Below are 18,918 nucleotides of genomic sequence, written 5' to 3'. Positions count from 1 at the left end.
ATTGTGACACTTGATGTTATCATTTTAAAGTTACATATTAATAATTAAAAAATATAATTACCCAGGGGGGTATCCCGAGCCTAAAACTAGTGTATTCTTAATAAGTGTTTAATTTGTTGAGACAACGTGAGGAGTAAAACAATAGATTTTTTCGTTTGTATAAAAATGGTAATTCTTTGATTTTTGCATCATTCACATTCCTTACTTTAAGTATATACTTTACTTCTATTTGTTATCACTTTTTCACTCTTTCTCTTTTGGAACTTTTCTCTTACTTTTTTATACTTCTCTTTTAGTTTTTTGTTGGCCAAGTTAGATAAGGTTATATTCTCTATAGAAAGCATTCCAACGGAAAAAACAGGACAAAACAAATAGGAATGAGGGAGTATATAATAACAAATGTTAATTATAATGTAAAATGTTATCAATTTCATCTCGTTTGTAAATTTTAGAATTTATAATATCAGCTAAGAAATAGCTCAAGATATTAATATTCTATTAGAATTATGTGTTGGCAAATTAAACATGAAAGACATATGCTATATTTGATTTTTTGTGGTGGAACAATTTTGCCTAAACTATTGATTTCATTTATTCATCATAGTGGAATGGGAACATCCTTTCCAACAATCTGAACTTTGAGTCATATGCACCATTCATATGAGCTTAGCACAATTAAATCTAAAATAAAAGAGCATCACAAATGTCCATTTGTGACACCTGTGGCTGTGAGATTTGAGAGTCCATCAATGTTTCTATTGTTGAGTGTAGAAAGTGGACAACTTTGTAATATCGGATGTAGAAAGCAGGAAATTTTGCGTTTTATTAATATGACAAATCTATGGGGTTAGGGTTTAGGGTTATAGCGGAAATTTTCTCTGACACTAATGTCTAATAATAATATAATAACTAGTTTGTTTTGTTGGACGGTGGCTCGTGTCAGTTACGAAAAATAAATATGATATTATTTTTAAATTTTATAACTTATTTTGCTACTTTTTGTATTTTTTATCCATTAAGAAATTGAAAATTTTACGTCACGACATAATAAGTAAAAATATTTGAAAGTTTTGAGTTTGAAAACATTACCTTAAAATAAAGGAATTGTGGTAAGAGAGTATGACATCAATATTCTCTTGTAAGTTACTTAATAAGAGTGTTAGAGATCAATGTATATACTTGTTTAAATCTTTTTATTTATTTATAATTATTACAAGACTTCATCATATTTTATTTGAAATATTAGACAATAAAGTAATAGTGTATTGATGATTAAGCTCTTACTTCTCATTTCAAAGGTCACATATTCGATACCTTATTTTAATATATTTGTATAGATAATAATAATAATAATAATAATAATAATAATAATAATAATAATAATAATAATAATAATAATAATAATATGGCACACAAAAAAAATCATATCTTATTGTCTCATAATTTGTATATTACTTATTTGTCATTCTTTCTTATATTGGCTAATTAAATTAGTAAGTTAGAATCATAATAAAAACAAATAAGAAAAAAAGACGCATGTATATATAATACACAAATTGTGGGACGAAAGATTTTGATTGGATAAAAAAAAAAGACTAATAGGAAGACCAGTAGCATGTCATTATAGCTACAAAAAAGTATAAACAACATATTCAATAATGCAAGAGAAAATACACAATTATTATACTCCATAGATAAAAAATACAGCCACAAAAAAAGCTTTTTCATTATACACACAAAATATACTAATCACAACTTAATATCTTTAATTTATTTGTCTTTTTCTTGATATTATACTAATGCAATGTGCTATCTAGCATATACTCTTTTGGTATTATTTTTTTGTTTGTTTAGGATACCTATAAGTATTGGAAGTATTGGAGTATTATGTTTATTAATTAGGAGTCTTGTATTATATCATAATAGGATTTCTTTAGGATATCCAATTCTATAAGATTTCTTTTATATAGTTCAATAAGGTTTCTAATATCTAGTTCAATAAGGTTTATGATAATAGGTTATATATATTTCTCAAACGTTTAATGAGAAATTCAGAGCAAACGAAAAGATGAGAGAGAAAGTTAGAGAGATAAGTAAAAATCCCCTCTCCTCTCAATACCCAGCCCGAAAAACCCTAGCTCAATGCAAAAAATCCCCAATTCAATTGTACTTGATTTTAGCCAAATTTCTTAGCCTTCAATGCTTTTAAACACTCAAGATCTACTATTAAGATAATTGTAAAGTTTGGCTTGTCCAAATTCTTCGCTAATCTGCTTTCTCTCTTCTATCATTATTGCGAGTTAAGCCACCCTATAAGTAGGTCTGCTAAGTTAATCTCTCAAGATTTGCAGGCCTATGCGTGTAGATCTGGAGTTAAGTTACTGCTAGAGTGTTCTAAAACCTTTCATCCTCTGTCAATCTGGATGAGGTGGATCCATTTATTAGTATTAAGTACAAATTTCATCTTAAAGCTAGGGTTTTTGGTGTCTGGAAAGTGATGGGTCATTTAATCTTCTAGTGAGAGAGTGTGATCTTAAATTTTTTTGGTTTACTGTAATCATTTCGCTATGGGTAACCTATTTCCCTTTTACTTGGCGTGCTGTTCTTGGAGCTTTATCCATAATTTTATAATTCGCATTTAATGCGATTAGAGGTTTCTCTGATGATATGCATTTGTGGTTTTTTGCGAAAGGTTTGTGTGTGTGGTATTTCTACTATAAATTGACTTCATTTCAGGTAAATTGGTATAACTCTTTCTCTGCTTTCTTTCAAATGCAATTTCTTGTCTTTCTAAATTGTCTCATCCAATATTATCTTGTGTTGTTACTTGGTGTTGGTTTTCATTATGACGTTTGAGTCATCTTTTAAAGATGTTCTTATTAAAAATTCTGGTGTTGAGATCTCTGGTGCTGGTGATAGTGTAATCCCTAAAGTTTTAGAGTCTGGTGAGAAATCTGGGAAAAATGTGTTGCAAGATGTTTGCTTTGACCCTCCTGGTCCTCCCTCTTTTCCTGAGGCGATCATTTTAGATGATCTTCCTCAAGTCCAGCGTGATATTGATGATTTATCACAATCTTGTCTTGTTGGTAAAATGTTAGGTGAGAATGTGGACTTGAGAACTATTATCTCGAGGACTAGGGCTGATTGGAGTTTCTGTAAGGGTGATGTGGAGTATCTTGATATGGGGAATCATTGGGTCCTTAATTAGGTTTGCTAATCCTGGTGATTTTTTCTTAGTCTGGTCTGAAAGGCCGTGGCATGTAATGGGTGAATTGTTTGTGATTTACCCTTGGAAGGCTCACTTTGATCCTTTTTTGGAGGAAGTAAAGTGGGTAGACTTGTGGGTTAGAATCCCTCGGTTCCCAACTGAGTTATTGAACTTTGAATCTATTGCTAATTTGCTAGCTGCAAATTATGTTGGCTCCTTGATTAAACTTGATTCTAGGTCTATGTTGAGGCATAAGATAAGATTTGCTCGTGCCTGTATTAGGGTTGATATCACTGCTCCTTTAGTTGAATATGCAGAAATTAAACGTACTGGTGGGGTTGAAAGTGGGTATTTAATATGGTATGAGGATTTTTCTGTTGGTGTAGCTTTGTGGTAGTGATGAACATGTGATTGATTTCTGTGTGTGCTATCTCCTCCTAAATCTGAAAGAAAGGTTATGTTGTTGCAAAACCCAAGAAGAAATGGTTAGCGAATTCTTGAGTCAATGCTAATAGGCAAGCAATGCCTCCTACCACTGCTGAGCCAGCTAATGTGGTGGAGGCTAGGCCTAGGCATGTTTCAAGGCCAAGGTTGGGCCCTTCTGGTAATTCTTTTTCTGCTGGTCCTAAGAATTTCCTGCTAAGGTTTTTGCTGGTGCTGTTAAGAAAATGTTGCTAAAGGTATCATATTAATGAACCTCCTGCTATTGTTCCTAAGAAAGCTATGATTTCTCCTGCTGTTATGAAAGATAAAGGTAAGAATGTGGTTATTGATGAGGTAGTTGATGTTATGTCCTCTGATGATGAATAACCAACTTTGTTGTGCTCCCTCCCTCTTCTTTAGCAGATGGTGTGAGTGCTCTCCCTCCCTTGGATGTGCACTCTTCTGTGCCCCGGGGAGAGACTGTTCTATTGCCCCTCCCTCCTGCTCCAGATTTTGAGGGTTTACTCTCTCCAGTCCCTCTGAGAGTAGTCTACCCTTCAGAATTATTTGCTAATGCTATTCTTCCTGCTGACCCTTTTCATGAGAATGATGGTAAGGAATTTTTTACTGCTGATGCATGATCAGTCTGATGTGGATGATGATGATACGTATCTTATGGATGAAATGGTTGATGCTGATATCGATGATGAGTATATTTCTCAGCCTGAGAACTCTTTTCATTCCATTTACTCTGATCATTCAATAGTTAAGCATATAGAGCATCTGGGGGTTGAAGGGGCTAGTCAGTCTGAGCATCTCTCATCTTCATTCTGCAAAGAGAAGAAAAGGTATGGTAGAAGCAGATTCAGCAAGTTCTGATCTGAAGAGGAACAAGCAGTAGGTCGGTTCTTTTATCCACCTGTTAATATGTTTATAAGTAGTTGGAATATTCGAGGGGCTAGGAGGCCTTAGCTTTGGAGGAGGTAAATCTTTTTGCAAGATTAAAATGCAACTATTATGATGCTTTGTGAAACCAAACTTTCTACACCTCCTTCGGATGGTTGTGTGGAGGTGTGGTTTACTCATTTTGATTACCTTCCTTCTTTTGGTTTAGCAGGTGGAATGTGGATTTTTTGGAAAGTTCCTAATTGTAATCCTTTTGAACTTTCATCTATTTAAAAGTATGATCGCTTTTGGTCTTGTAATATAAAGTTATTAGATTTTAACTTTTCATTACTTTGATATTTATTTATGCACCGCCAAATTATCATCTAAAATATGCTTTTTGGGAAGAGTTAATTGAGTTTATTCAACATCTTTCTGGACCCTATCTTATAATGGGGATTTCAATGAGTTGAGTTCTCATTTAGATAAACAAGGGGGTGCAGCTTTTAGCTTCTCAAGACTTGCATGTATGAATCATTTCTTTGCTAGTATTGACTGTTATGAACTTCCTTGTAGTGGTCATAAATTTACTTGGCGAAAGTCTAGAGATAGTTTTTCTAATATTTATGAACAAATAGATAAAGGAGTAGTTAGTTTAGATTGGCTAAGTATGTTTCCTAATGCTCAAGTTAAGCATCATGCCTTTACCTCGTCAGATCATTGCCCTATTTCGGTCGAACTACAAAGCAGAAGTAATCTTAAGTTTCCTCCTTTTCGATTTGATAAACTATGGACTACTCGTAAAGATTTTGATGTTATTATTAAGAAATCTTGGTGTCATAAATTTCAAGGTTCTAATATGTTTTGTGTTGTCCAAAAATGTAAGCTATTAAAATCTCTTGCTATGAAATGGGTCTCTGCAAGATTTGGAAATATAAATAGACAATTAATTTCAGTTGAACAAAAGCTTGGGCAGATACAAAAATGTATAGAAGAGCAAGGTATAAATTCAACATTGAGTAATCGACAATTTTTGCTTTTAGCTAAACATAATAAACTTCTTGCTTTTCAAGATATGTACTGGAAAATTCGTGCCAAATCAAATCAACTAAAATTAGGAGATGCCAATACAAGTACTATCATACCTGTGCTTCAATTAGGAGAAATCGTAATATTATTTCGGCTATTAAGGATGTTTCAAATACAACTATATCTCACCCTAAGGATATTGAAGAGTGTTTCACGTCTGCTTTTAAGTCTAGATTTGAATCAAATGCAAGTTGTAGGCTTGATCCAGAGCTTGATTTAGAGTTGTTATCTCCAATCATATCAGAGGAGGATAATGAGCAATCATGTGCGACTATTACTATGAATGAAGTTAAAGAGGCGGTTTTTGATCTTGCTCCTGATAAGTCGCCTGGCCCTGATGGGTTATTCACCCCATTTTTCTATCAAAAGTATCGGACACTAGCTAGTAGGTAACTCTGTCTTCCGTGCGGTTTCGTCTTTTTTCCATTCAAGTCGACTTCTTAAAGAGGTAAACCATACGTTTATCACGCTAATACCTAAGGTTGATAACCCAGAAAATCCTAATCAATTTAGGCCTATTAGTCTTTGTTCCACTATGTATAAAATTATTTCTAAAATTATGGCAAATAGAATGAAAATTGTACTAGGAAAAATAATCCATCCGCTGCAGGGCGCTTTTGTCCCAGACAGATTAATTCAGGATAATATTCTGCTAGCTCATGAAGTGTTTCACTCATTTACAAGGAAAAAAGGCAGGGAAGGCTGGGTAGCTATTAAATTTGATATGGAAAAAGCATACGATAGGTTGGAATGGAGTTATGTGCTGGCCTGTTTGCGGAAATTGGGGTTCTGTGAAAAATGGGTGAGTTGGGTAGAACAATGTATATCGACTGTTTCTTTTTCCGTGCTTGTTAATGACATTCCGGGAGATGTGTTTTACCCATCCAGGGGTATTCGACAAGGTGATCATTTGTCTCCGTATCTATTCATTTTATGTGCGGAAATGCTGGCTAGACTTCTATTTCAAGCAGTATAGAACCACCTAAATTAATTGGGGTCACTCTGGGTCATTCTAGGTGAATATTCCGTTTCTTACATTTGCAGATGATACTATGATATTTGCAAAAGCAAAATAGAGAGTTGTAGTGCCATTAAATCCATCCTTGACAAGTATTGTCTCATGTCAGGACAATTAGTTAATTTTCATAAATCAGCTTTTCAGTGTACTCTAACACCCCGGAGGAATTAATTTCGGTCTTTAGTGGAGTGTTACAAATGTCAAATTCTGATTCCTTCGGGAACTATTTAGGATGTCCTCTAGTCAGTGGTAAGGTTACCAATTCTTCCTTTTCTTTGATTCAGGAAAGGGTTTCTGCCCAGTTAACCAAGTGGGGCGCAAACTCTCTTTCGCAGGCAGGTAGAACTGTATTGATTCAATCTAACCTGGCGGCAAAAGCAAGCTTTCAGATGCAGAGCTTCTCGTTACCTCCACATATCATTTCTTCTTTGGATAGGTCATATAGGAATTTCTTATGGAATAAGAGTCCTGATTCTAAAGCTCCTAACTTGATAGGATGGGACAAGGTTTGTCTTCCTAAGAAAATGGGTGGGTTAGGGTTAAGAAAAGCAAAATTAATAACCAGCACTTCAACTAAAACTTCTTTGGAAGTTGATTAGAATGCCTACTAATTTGTGGGTAAGGTTGGTTACCCAAAAGTATTTAAAGCAAGAAACTCTATTTTCTTATCATCCTAAGACTAATGTCTCGTGGCAATGGCGTAAGCTTATGGCTCTTAGGGCCCCTTTTAGGAGGGGTCTACGATGGATAGTTGGTAATGGTAAGGCTATTTCTTTCTGGGATGATAATTGGGTTTATGATTCGCCTATTAGTGAGAATTGTTTGACACGACTAAATTTTGAACATATCAAAGTAAGTTTCTTTATTTCTGAAACTGGAGGTTGGAACTATGATCTTTTATCGCAATTTGTTCCTACGAATGTTGTTAAAGATATAAGTGGTATATTTCTCCCTTCTAATAAAGTTGAAGATAAGGTCATCTGGGGATTAACAGCTAATGGGGAATATTCTGTTCAGTCTGGAGCGCGTCTTTTGCAAGGTTTTAAAGCTGGTAGTCATAGCCAAGTGAATTATGATTGGATTTGGTCAGCAGATATTCCCCCTAAGATTAAGTTTTTTCTTTGGAAAATTTGTCAGAATGGTCTCCCCACAAAAAAAAGATTAGAGCTTAGTCATATTTTTCTACCTTTAGAATGTGTGTTTTGTAATTATCATGCGGAGGATGCGCATCATCTGTTTTTTTCCTGCCCGTATTGCCAAGATGTTTTTGCTCACACTTCGGAGTTCCCTACTCATTCAGATCTGCCTAGGATGGGGAGTTCCTCTTGCTTTATAGACTATGTTTGTAATTAAAACGAGTGGTTTCTATGAAGGCTATTAGTTTTTATACTATTGTCTGGTGGTTTATTTGGTATGCTAGAAATAATATTATTTTCCGTCAACATTCGATTTCAGCTAGAGCTTTATCACATATGATTTGTTCATTTATTCAGAATTGGGAACAGGCTAATAAGGGTTGAATCTAGATTGCAAATCTATTTCTTTAGCTAATTTGGCAGCTGTTGGGAAAGCTAACAGGAAAAATGTTAGTTGGGTTTTACCTCCAACCAATTTTGTTAAAATTAATTTTGATGGTTCTAAGGCTCTAGATGGTAGTACTGCGTATGGTTTTGTAATCAGGGATTCTGTTGGCAGCCTTCTGCTTAGTGGAGCTAGTCAAATTGCTCAGTATCACTCTGTGATTGTGGCTGAAGCCTGGGGTCTAAGAGAAGGGATTCGGGGTGCTTTATTTTTAGGATTCAAGAATGTTATAATTGAAGGAGATAATATGTCTGTTATTCAGGCTATTAAGCGTATTTGGAAAATCCCGTGGACAATCGAAAATTTAATCAGTGATGCTGAGAAAGATCTGAGTAAGTTTGAGTCATATGAAATTCATCATGTGTTTCGAGAAGCAAATATGGCAGCTGACTGGATGGCGAATCAAGGTCATTCTTCGGCTAATCTTTGTTATTGGTTCGAGTCACAAAATGCTACGTTTTCCACTATCATCCGTAAGGATGCTTTAGGGTGGCCTGTCTTGTGGACTCCTCCCTAGTTTTCTTTCTGGCTAAAAAAAAAAAAAATTGAGAAATTCAGAGCGTTCTCTTATATTCTAAACTTAACAATAAGTTCAAGAAAACCATAACCTTTTGAAGCTAAGATGGTAATAGAATCTTAACTAACAAGGAAATTCTAGCCATATAAACTGGACTTGATAATAGGATCAGATACTACAACATTTTCCAACAATTTTTGGGTGTGCTTTTCACTTGACCTCCCACTTAGTGCTCACAATGATCACATCAATCTGTCAAAGTTGTGAGTCCAAGTCTTCTAACATTATGTTTTACCTTTTGTTGTTTTTCAAGTTTGAAGGTTAGTAAAAATGACAAGTCAAATATACATATATATCAGTACAATTTAAAAGGTCAAAAAATAAGACCAAATTTGATTCAAAATAATTAGTGTTCAAATATGACTCAAGCTCAATCAAATGAGCTTTTAGATTTTCTATTCGAGCTTAGCTTATCAAGCAATTAGCTTTCTTGAGCTTTTCCAAGCTTGAACGAGCCAATAACATACATAAACAAGCCGATAACATACATGACAAGCTTATAAATTAAACAAGCTATTAGGGAATCTATCTTCCTCCGATCCGTTTCGTTTTAAATGCAACAAAGAGATATTTTATATCTCACAAAAGTACCCCTTTATTGCATTTAAAACAAAACAGAGTAGGTATTAGTCAAACTTAAATATGTTTGAGTTAGATCTTAAAATTTCACAGGCTTTTTAATACTACTTGACAAAAAAAAACTTTGACCAAGCCTATTCTCAAACGCATGGGCTCCTTTGCAATGCAAGCAGTTAGATCCAAAAGGCTCTTCTAGGTGATCTCAAAGTCTAAGACAATTAAACACAGTATACTTTCAAAAATTCTACATTGCATTATTATAGCTGCACAATGTTCATGACATACATTATGTACAATTTAATTTATTGATGTTGTACAAGAAAATTACATGGGCAATAATGAAAATGAATAATATCTACATATGATCAACCATTATCGCCGATTCGCCGTGACTATATGAAAATAAAATTCTCATACAAAACGAAACCAATCATAGAGAGATGCTGAAAATCTCAAACATCTCAGCACGCAGGCAGAAGATCTTCGTTTCGCCGGATTGAGTAATATCTTTACAGTTATACATGTGTATAGAGAACTATCGTGCATGCCATGCACTAGTATACAACACCATCATTTGCACCCTTTCATTCATGCTCATCACACACATATATATATATGGAGTTTGGACTTCTTCCAGCCTTAGACATCCTAATCATACAAGCAAGAATCAGAACAATATGCTGCACGACCCGAAATTGACCATACAATTACACATAAATTTCCGAAACCAAAGTTAAAAATAATAATGACAGCGAAACAAACAAAGAAAATGTTATGAAATATATGTACTTTGGGATCTCAAAAGGATAGGACAATGTCCAAGGGGACAAAGGTTAGTAGATGACTCTTTTCTAGCATAGAGGTGGTCATATGAGAAAGGGGCATTATGATATAAATGTCTCATCTTATCTAGCAAACAAGAACACAGCAAATTCTCATCTAAGACTAATTCAAGAAGGTATTTTCACTTCAATGCAGACATTTCTCCAAACTGTCTTGCTTTTTATAAATATTTCTTTCTCTTTCATGTCGAAGCCATTGGCGTAAGTTGACATCTGAGTAACCGACAGATGAAAATGATAGAAATTTCAAACTAGAATGTCTTCACCAGTATATTATCAGGAAAGATAAAGATTCTTAATCATCTTATTGAAGTAGACATACAAAATTTTCATGTAAATTAATCAAATATTCTTAAGAAAACATCAATGTTTTCAACAAATAATTGTATATATTTCCAGGGTACTACTTTCCTTATTCAGATTCACATATTTTATACAAAGGAGAATGGTACACCTAGAGCAGTATCAGCTAAGCTTCATAGAATAGCCCTAAAACAGAATTTTCAAATGCATTTCATATTCAGTTTATGTATGTGATTAGGCTACAAGGTCGGCTACCCTTTTACCTTTTAAATTATATTTTCCTAACCATCTACTTAATTGAATCACTTTAAAGGTCAACAACAAATATTAAAACCAATAACTGAAACAAAAATTCAATCCAATATTATACTAATAGGGCAACATCAACAATGTCAAATTGTTGAGTTATTCTTCGAATATGTAGACTCTTGGATCCTGCAGAAATGTAAACACAATAAATGCTAATACTTAGTTTGGATAAGAGGAAATAGAAAGAAAGGAGAGAAGGGAAAGGAAGGAGAATAAGTTCCCTTCTTAGGATAAGGGGGTTGGGGGAAGGAAGGGGAGGGAGAGCGAGGGATCCATCATTCCCCCCTCTTCAATAAACACATTCCCGGGAGGGAGAGGGAAGGATCCATTTTCCCTCGTCTCTCTTCAAAGAACACCATCGCTCCAAAATTGGAGAGTTTTGGAGGTCAAATGGAGCTCCGCCTTCCCCTCCCCTTTTGTTCTCCTCCCCTTTCTCCTCTTTTCTTCCCCTTCCTTTCCCGTCTACATATGTTGCCATCCAGACAAAGTGTAATGGAAGAAAGTTAAGTAAATTTCAGGTTTTTATGACATGTGAAAGCCATTCTGAGTTTTTGACTGTATCATCTCCTTCTAGGACCACTTTCATTCCATGTAGTTGTGAATTTCTATCTGGTTAGCTTCTATATGTAGCTATGTTCGTCAGAGACCAAACATTAAGACTTTCCCATACTAAATGACCTCAGTTTACTACAGAAATTAGTTGTATGACAAGCTCTGGTATAAAAGTCCGATAAGCAGTCCCTTGTAACATAAGTTGACATGACACTTCATATCTACAATGAAATCACCACACGTGTCTCAGAGATTTAAAATCCAACACTAGTCCACCAATGATAAAAAGCAGTTCATTTGTATGCGCCAAAAGGCTAAAATCAACCTAAATGCAGTGAGTTACAGCATCATTACAATCTCCCTGGATTGATCTCTAGTTATAAGACATGCACCCAAAAGTATCTTTTTACCATCACCTATTGGATTGAGATGACAGAAGGCTAAAAGTGATTACTTGTTGTCCATATTATGTTTCTTCTTTTCTTTTTTTAGGGGGTAATGTTTCTTCTTTTATAGGGGGTAGTAACTTGGTTAAGGTAAAAATATCACCACATTTATTTAATTGCAAAACTTTTAATTCAATCAAACTTTTAGAAAAAAACCATGAAGCAAACTCAATTTTATTCAGTCGAAAGAGATTGCCAGCCTATCTTAACCTAATTTCACCTCTTAATTTTAACCTAGGATAGGTACATATTAATGAAGTAACATACAATCTCCACAATCCAAACTCTAAAATGTAAATAAATATATATAGGTTGCATATTGACCTTTACAATTGTGATGGACTTGGGATTATAGGCCTTGTGGATACATGAAACAGCCCATTAATAACAAATGAGGTTGCAAAAGAATAGGTGGCCCAAGTATTGTTCCGGAATTCCAAGCTCGCATCTTTAATAAATGTCCACTATGGCTTTGCCCACTTACTCATGTTGCATGATTTCTTATCAGGTATGGTTGTGAGTCAGGTGAAGACTGAACAGACAAAAGAGGCCTGAAAATATGATCTGTGAGGGACCACTGTTCACCTAGCCTTACATGATGATCAAGTTGTAGGAACACGGGTATCGTATGCTAAGACCGACATAAAAGCTCACCATCTCTTATTTTTGGGCTCATTTGTTAATTTTCCCACATTAAAAACCTAACCACCAAAAGATAGGCAACAGCAAAGATCTCAGTGAATAGAAACTTTACCTACTTTAAGCTGCAAAATTCACCGTCTCTTTAGCATGATTTGCCAGCAAGGGCACCTTTTGGGTGGGAGACTGCAAGCTGCCAAACTGACTGTCGTTGATTTTCTTCTCCTCTTTAGCCTTCCCCCACATAACAGAGTAGAACCCGAGAACTATTATTATTATCCCAAGCAAACTGCAGAAGCACGATACATCAAGTATTAAGTATCACTTCCGAGAGCAAAAGGTCATAGTTATATGAACTCTTCCGGGAAAGAGCCTATTAGCTCCTCCCTTTAGAGATGATGACTTATTGATTTGGCAATAGCTACTTTTTATTAGCTTCTCACATAAAGCATATTAAAAGTGACAAATTTTAAGTTAAAAAATCCATCATAACAAGAAATAAAATCTGTTTTTGTGGGTTTGAGTTTCTGTTATTTTGTAGATTATTAGTCCATTTTGAATTAAACTAATCAAGCCTCTCTCATGGTAAGGATTACAAATCCATTTTTTGTGGTGAATTAGCAAGAAACTTACTCAGTTAGGTTACTTCTTATTACAAACTCCATCCTAATTTCTATCTTGTGAGGTCCTAGCTAAAGTTCTTAAACATTATGTAATGAGCTGGTCCAAAGGGAGGGGCACAATGGAAAGCACAACATAACTTGATCATGAGAAGCTTGTGAAGAAAGGTACAAAGTTAGTCAGAGAGATAGAGAAAGAAACCTCTGTCATATAAATAGAGGGAAATAAGTCACGGAAAAACCATCATAGAATTGTTATGTAAATAATTGTAGATATGGGAGAGATTTAAGCCTCGCGCATGTTTGATATTTTAACTTCAGTTTCTGTATTTATGAGTTCATCAATCAAATCTTCGCCTTCTACTTTTTCCTTATTTCTCCTCATTTTATTTTCAGAATCTATTTCACATTTTAGCTCAATAAACATCACTTGCTCCACTATCTCCCTGCCATTTTGCCTCAATAGCATCAAACATTCATGTAATTTATTTTTTTGAAACAAACATTCATGTAATTTGTTCAACTGCATAAGGCTATTTTGTCCTGTCAACTTTTCCAGCACGCTATCCACTGTCTTGCTTAATCTGTGTCTAATCAGTAAGAAACTTTTGTATGGAACATACTATTCCAAAAAAGTCATTTCCTAATGCATTGTCTCCACAAGGATCGTCAAAATTCTAGTGAAAACTAAACAAGAAGGAAAGTACCTTCCAAGATATAATGTATCCCCAAAGAAAACAACACCTGCAACTGCAGCTATGGCAATCCCCAGAGGCTTAAACATGCAAACAAAAACAGGTCCCTTCTTGCGTAGGCACCAGGAGCAAAGACCAACTTGCAGGGCAGAACCAAAAACTGCCTGCACAAACGAATACTATAATTAGCTTAAGAATGAAATCTTGTGATCTTGAGTTTCTGAAATGAGAAATCTAAGCCAAACAACACTTTATTTTGTATAAGTAGCCGCAATGTCAAGTCAATTCATTAAAAAATGGGAACCAAACAATTACAAGAGATAGGAATCAGTGCCAATAAGTTAAAACAAGTGACCAAATGTTAATCTAAGACCTTAGGAAATAAGCAGATTGATAATTAGACATGCATACCGAGTAAAGAACTGCAAGAAGCCTCATTGTGGATTTAAGACTCCAAGCACTTAGGTTTCTTTCCAGAATAACTGTGACTATTCCAGATTGGAGAGTGATAAAGAAGCAGTAAAAGAACACAACAATCAGCTCCGCTGGATACTTCTTGAGAATAATTGCCTGGTAGGAAACAATAGCAAAAAGAAATCAACTCATTATAGCGATTGTTAACATTGAGAAGATTTTATTTATACCTGTATGATGGCCCAGCTTGATGCCATTACACAATCAACGGCAAGGAAGGATCCACCAAGAATCCACCTCGTGTGTTCTCCAATAATGCTAAGCTGATGAGTGTGCAAAGAAACAGGCCTATTCAGAAGTGGTGGACCTTCATAAAGGGTCGCAACAAATGCTCCGGCAATCAACACCATGGCTCCCACCAATTTGGCAAGACAACTTATTTTTCTAATATTCAACTTTTCCATCCTGAAATTACAAGTAAACAAAGTATAATATTGTTTATGCAGTATTCCCTTTAAACATGACATCTATAACAATACACAGAGACAAACTTCACCATCTGAAAGCAAGATATTTCATTAAAAGTGTTGCATAAATGAAGCACTGACAGGTCCGCATAAAACATGCATAGGCTCACATGGTACAATCTATATATGCTGGTGCTGAGGTGAGATTCAATGTCTCTCATTAAGAGAAAATGAGAAATATAATATACAACTCTGAATAGTTTGTGCATTTGCAAGGTCTGGAGAGAGAAACAATGAGAATTAGAAAATTATGCCATACTGACATTGATTTGAAATATGCTATTAGGAAAAAAAGAAAAGGCTGGTTGACAAACAAGTTGATTCAAGAATGTCTTGTATTCTATACAAACTATTCAAGCAAAGAAATATGAAGTTGGGCAAGTAGAAAGTTAGTTATTTCTAATAAAGAACCATTGAATTAAGCAAGCAACAGTTCATATTATTAGGGTCTCAGCCATTAATATCAACTCATATTCAGTGGTGCACTCTGCAACACCAGCATACTCAGTCCAGGATGCATTATGCAGTAACACACTATAAAGAAAAATTTTAGGTGGACTCTGGTCGTTACTTCAGGTTTGGAAAAGTTGGGATTAATAGATAGTATTGAGGAATAAGAGGGGAATCAGGTACTTCTGCACTACAATTGCACAGAATATGTGATATACAGAGCATAAGAGCATCTGCAAATCTGCCATTTCGAGATGTCCGAAAATAAAACTTAATTTTTTCAAATCTACTAGACATTCTAATCCCACCATCACATAATAAACTTTATGAACTGTCCAAAAACAAAACTTAAAACTTCCTTTTTAAACTCAAGTCAGAGATTTTAATACAATTCTCCCATCTTCTCTTCATCCCAACATTTCTATTCAAGTTTCTCTCTTTCTATCCATCACAATGTTTTCACTTGTGACTGTGCCCAACCTATGTGTGCAGATTATTATAAGATGGAGATAATATATGATACCAATGATCTCCCCAAACCGTGCCAAATCATGTTTTACTTTGTGGTTCTAAGCTGACTTCTTGAAAATCACAACATTAGAGCCAATATAGGTAGTTAAGCTACTCACAAGTATTTCAAAAAGCTCCGAAGCCTACTACACCAACATAAAGAGCTTAATTTTCAATTCTTGGTGCTCATTAGCTAATTATAAATTTTCATTCTTGTCCCATATTTCCAATTATATGCCAAAAAAGTAACTTTTGTACTAGATTAAATAATAATTAAAGCCACAATTAAGACAAATCTTCTCCCATATTTCTAATTCTGTGCCAAAAGAGCCACAATTTTCCCATTTCTGTCAAATTTACAACTATCATTTTTCAGAGCATGGTTCAACATAAAAGGAGTGTCACTAAAACAAATCCAGCCAAAACTAAGCATATAAGCAGCAGTTCAAGGAATGTGCAGTTTCTCACACCACACAGCATCTTACCCAGTCATTTATTAATCCCAATGTCATTTATTTACCATGTCAGGTAAGGAAATGTTATGTGGGATGCTGGGTTTCCTAGGAGCCCTGATTTAAAAAGCACTGAGTAACCTACATTCTATAGAAGGAAAAAAAAAAAGGGCTAATCCAAAAGAAAATATGTAGTTTGAATCAAGCGAAAATGATATTGCCACAATCTTCAGAAACTTATTCATATTTCCAAGAGCAATTGATCAACTTAGTCTTGTTTGTCCCTAAAAGCAACCATACTAAAACCAGTAGGAGGTGATATTTACCTTCAGAAAAATCACAAGTACAACAATGCAACGAGCGCTTATCTTTAATTTTAAGATGTTCATCGATCATCAGCGTTGCATAGCATATCATTCTTGGTTCAAATTAATAAGACACGTCCTAAAACAAAAGTCCAGCTCCATTAGATACATCTACAGCATCAAAAGCAATATCGACAAGGTCACAAGAGTCACAAACTCAGCATTTCATCACACAATAAGATGCATTACCATCCCAATGAACTACCCTTGTAGCTTCTAAAAATGCTGCAAATGTGATTCAAGCGCGTACAGCCCTAAAGGCTGTCGTTTCCTTCTAGAAGCATTTTCCTCCATTCCATGAATACTGCAACATTTACCTTATTTGGCTGTTTCACATCCAACATTACATAACAAGTTCTCTCTATCTCTCTCTTCATTACATGGATCCCTCTTTTTATCTATCCCTATCGTTCTCACCCGCCTTAAAAATGTACACTCTTACCATGTTGCAATTAATATAGAACAGAACAAAGTATATAGCTATAACCAAAGTGTCATAATCACCAATAATTAAACAACAAAGCAAATAAATCATACCTAAATATGATTGCCAGCAAAAATGTAAGACCAGGAACAAGGTTCAACATAGCAGTCCCAAGAGTTGGAGAGCTATAATTGATTCCAGTATACCCAAATAATTGAGCCAAACAGCTAACCCACAAAAAAAAACCAAAAAAAAAAATTACTAAAGTCAAGAAAGAACAACCCTTTTAATTATATATGCAAATATACAATCCAACAAAATCAACAAAAATTGAAGATGACCCATTGAAGAAAACTGAAGAGGGTATGAAAAACAGCATCACAAACCCAGAAAGAGCAAGCAGGAAGAACCATCCGAGGAGAGAGAAAGTGAGCTGAGGACGTTGTTCTGACCTGCAAATAAACCCAAAAAAAGGAACTTTTTTCAGCTTGATTATGAAGAGATTTGATGTAATTGAATAGCAGAAAAAGGGAAAGATGACCTGTGAAAAAAGAAGGAGAAAGGAAGGAGGATAAGAGAGGCAAATGCATTGGAGTAGCAGACGAAGACGAAAGTGCTCATACCAGCTGACATGGCTTGTTTGCTTATTATCATGAGTCCAACTTGGCAACACTCAGCCATTAACATCCCTATGTAGGGAGCTGCCTCACTCTCCATTACTTTTGAGGAGAGAAAAAGTAAAGATAGTAGATAGCTCAAGTGATATCAACTCTTGTCTTTCGAGGATGATTTTTGAAGTCGTCGGATACTCCCTCCGTGGTTAGATAGGTGGAGAGTTAGCGTGTTCAAATGAGTCCGAGAAAACTCACGAGTTATTCGAGATAGACTCGATTAAAAATTTATATTTCTCAATTAGAAAAGATAATTGGTTTGAAGATCAATCCTTGCCAGGTTACTCGCTTTTTGAACACACCAGCTTCGAGATTGGATACAAAGTTAAACCGTCTAGGTCAATAAGCTTAAAGGGCCATTGCCATTTGCCACCACAAGTGAATGCCCCAACATATTGTTAGCATGACTTGAACTTGAGCTTGATTCGAGATGTTAGCAAGTCGAGTTGAGCAAATCAATACTCAACCCAAAACTTGTGAGAAGTTTGAATACTCATCCTATATACAATATATATTTTATACCTCAAGATTACTATTAACACGAGGTACTTGCAAGCTCCTCGAGGTCTACTCGTTCAAAACTTGAACTATATTAGAAATGCTAACGAGTCGAGTCGAGCTAGCTCAATCTTGAACTGAACTCGCATCATGAATACTCTTAGTTGGAGTAAGAGGTAACACTTGGTCGTTGACTTTTCGATTGGGTTTGTGTCGGGATGATTCGAGAGGGTCAATCGAGTCTATTTGGATGGATCCTAATTAAAGACAGCTCTAATTATATCCTTCAATTTTGGCTGTTTTGGGGTTATTTTCGGACTTCTCCATGCCCAGTCTTATGTTTCTTCGAGAACCTTACTATGGGGTCCAACATGACTTGTCACGTATTTCGGGTGTTTGTGACCCATTGCATTGCCTCGAAATGCATCTAAATACTCCATTTATACTTTTGTGGTGCAAAAGTATTTCCCCGAAATGGCTATAAACGTGTCATATGTCTGTTCCAAGGCATCGAAGTACTTTAAAATGACCTCCCAAGTAGTCCATAGGCAACCCATGGCCTTCGGTGCCCCGACCTCGAGGACGTCTAAAAGCGTGTAATATAACCTTCCATTTTGGCTGTTTTGGAGTCGTTTTCAAACTTCTCCAGGCGTGGCCATATTTTTCTCCGAAAACCTTCCAGGGGTGTCCGACATAATTTGTAATTATCTTGGGTGCTTGTGACCCATTGCATTATTGCTTCTAAATGTCTCTAAGCAACCCATTTATACTATTCAAGTGTAACCTTGTAATGGCCCTAAAATGGTCGTGACAGCCCTCATGTGCTCGTTCTATGCCATGT

The 18,918-nt window shown here is 35.3% G+C and overlaps 1 protein-coding gene across 5 annotated transcripts; it reads right to left on the bottom strand.

Annotated features, from left to right (window-relative positions):
* Positions 1 to 9,590: 9,590 nt before the first annotated feature.
* Positions 9,591 to 17,718, bottom strand: LOC104897430 (WAT1-related protein At3g28050). Of its 5 annotated transcripts, none has more exons than XM_057395397.1 (8): positions 17,450 to 17,718; positions 17,295 to 17,360; positions 17,022 to 17,135; positions 14,411 to 14,645; positions 14,178 to 14,336; positions 13,779 to 13,930; positions 12,567 to 12,740; positions 9,591 to 9,998 (listed from the first exon to the last, which is right to left on the bottom strand). In XM_057395397.1, exons 1-7 carry the CDS (start codon positions 17,623 to 17,625, stop codon positions 12,572 to 12,574), a joined length of 1,071 nt encoding a protein of 356 aa, XP_057251380.1. In that variant the 5' UTR covers positions 17,626 to 17,718; the 3' UTR covers positions 9,591 to 9,998; positions 12,567 to 12,571. The 5 variants fall into 5 exon arrangements, with proteins under 5 accessions (XP_057251380.1, XP_010682606.2, XP_057251381.1 ...); XM_010684304.4 differs by having other exon boundaries at positions 9,591 to 10,008; positions 12,571 to 12,740; positions 17,450 to 17,717; XM_057395398.1 differs by having other exon boundaries at positions 12,571 to 12,740; positions 17,450 to 17,717.
* Positions 17,719 to 18,918: the final 1,200 nt, after the last annotated feature.

The sequence above is a fragment of the Beta vulgaris genome, chromosome 6, assembly GCF_026745355.1.
Source record: "Beta vulgaris subsp. vulgaris cultivar EL10 chromosome 6, EL10.2, whole genome shotgun sequence".
In the NCBI taxonomy this organism is placed as follows: domain Eukaryota; kingdom Viridiplantae; phylum Streptophyta; class Magnoliopsida; order Caryophyllales; family Amaranthaceae; genus Beta; species Beta vulgaris.
This window is presented reverse-complemented; position numbering and strand designations above follow the sequence as displayed.

What these genes read in the sequence shown, in the direction of transcription:
- LOC104897430 (XM_057395397.1), bottom strand. Translation starts at nt 17,625, where the DNA reads ATGGAGAGTGAGGCAGCTCCCTACATAGGGATGTTAATGGCTGAGTGT. An exon ending in TTCTCCTTCTTTTTTCACAG is followed by an intron (nt 17,361 to 17,449) that starts GTCATCTTTCCC and finishes GTTTATTTGCAG; the next exon opens with GTCAGAACAACGTCCTCAGC. An exon ending in CAAGCTGGGCCATCATACAG is followed by an intron (nt 14,337 to 14,410) that starts GTATAAATAAAA and finishes GTTTCCTACCAG; the next exon opens with GCAATTATTCTCAAGAAGTA.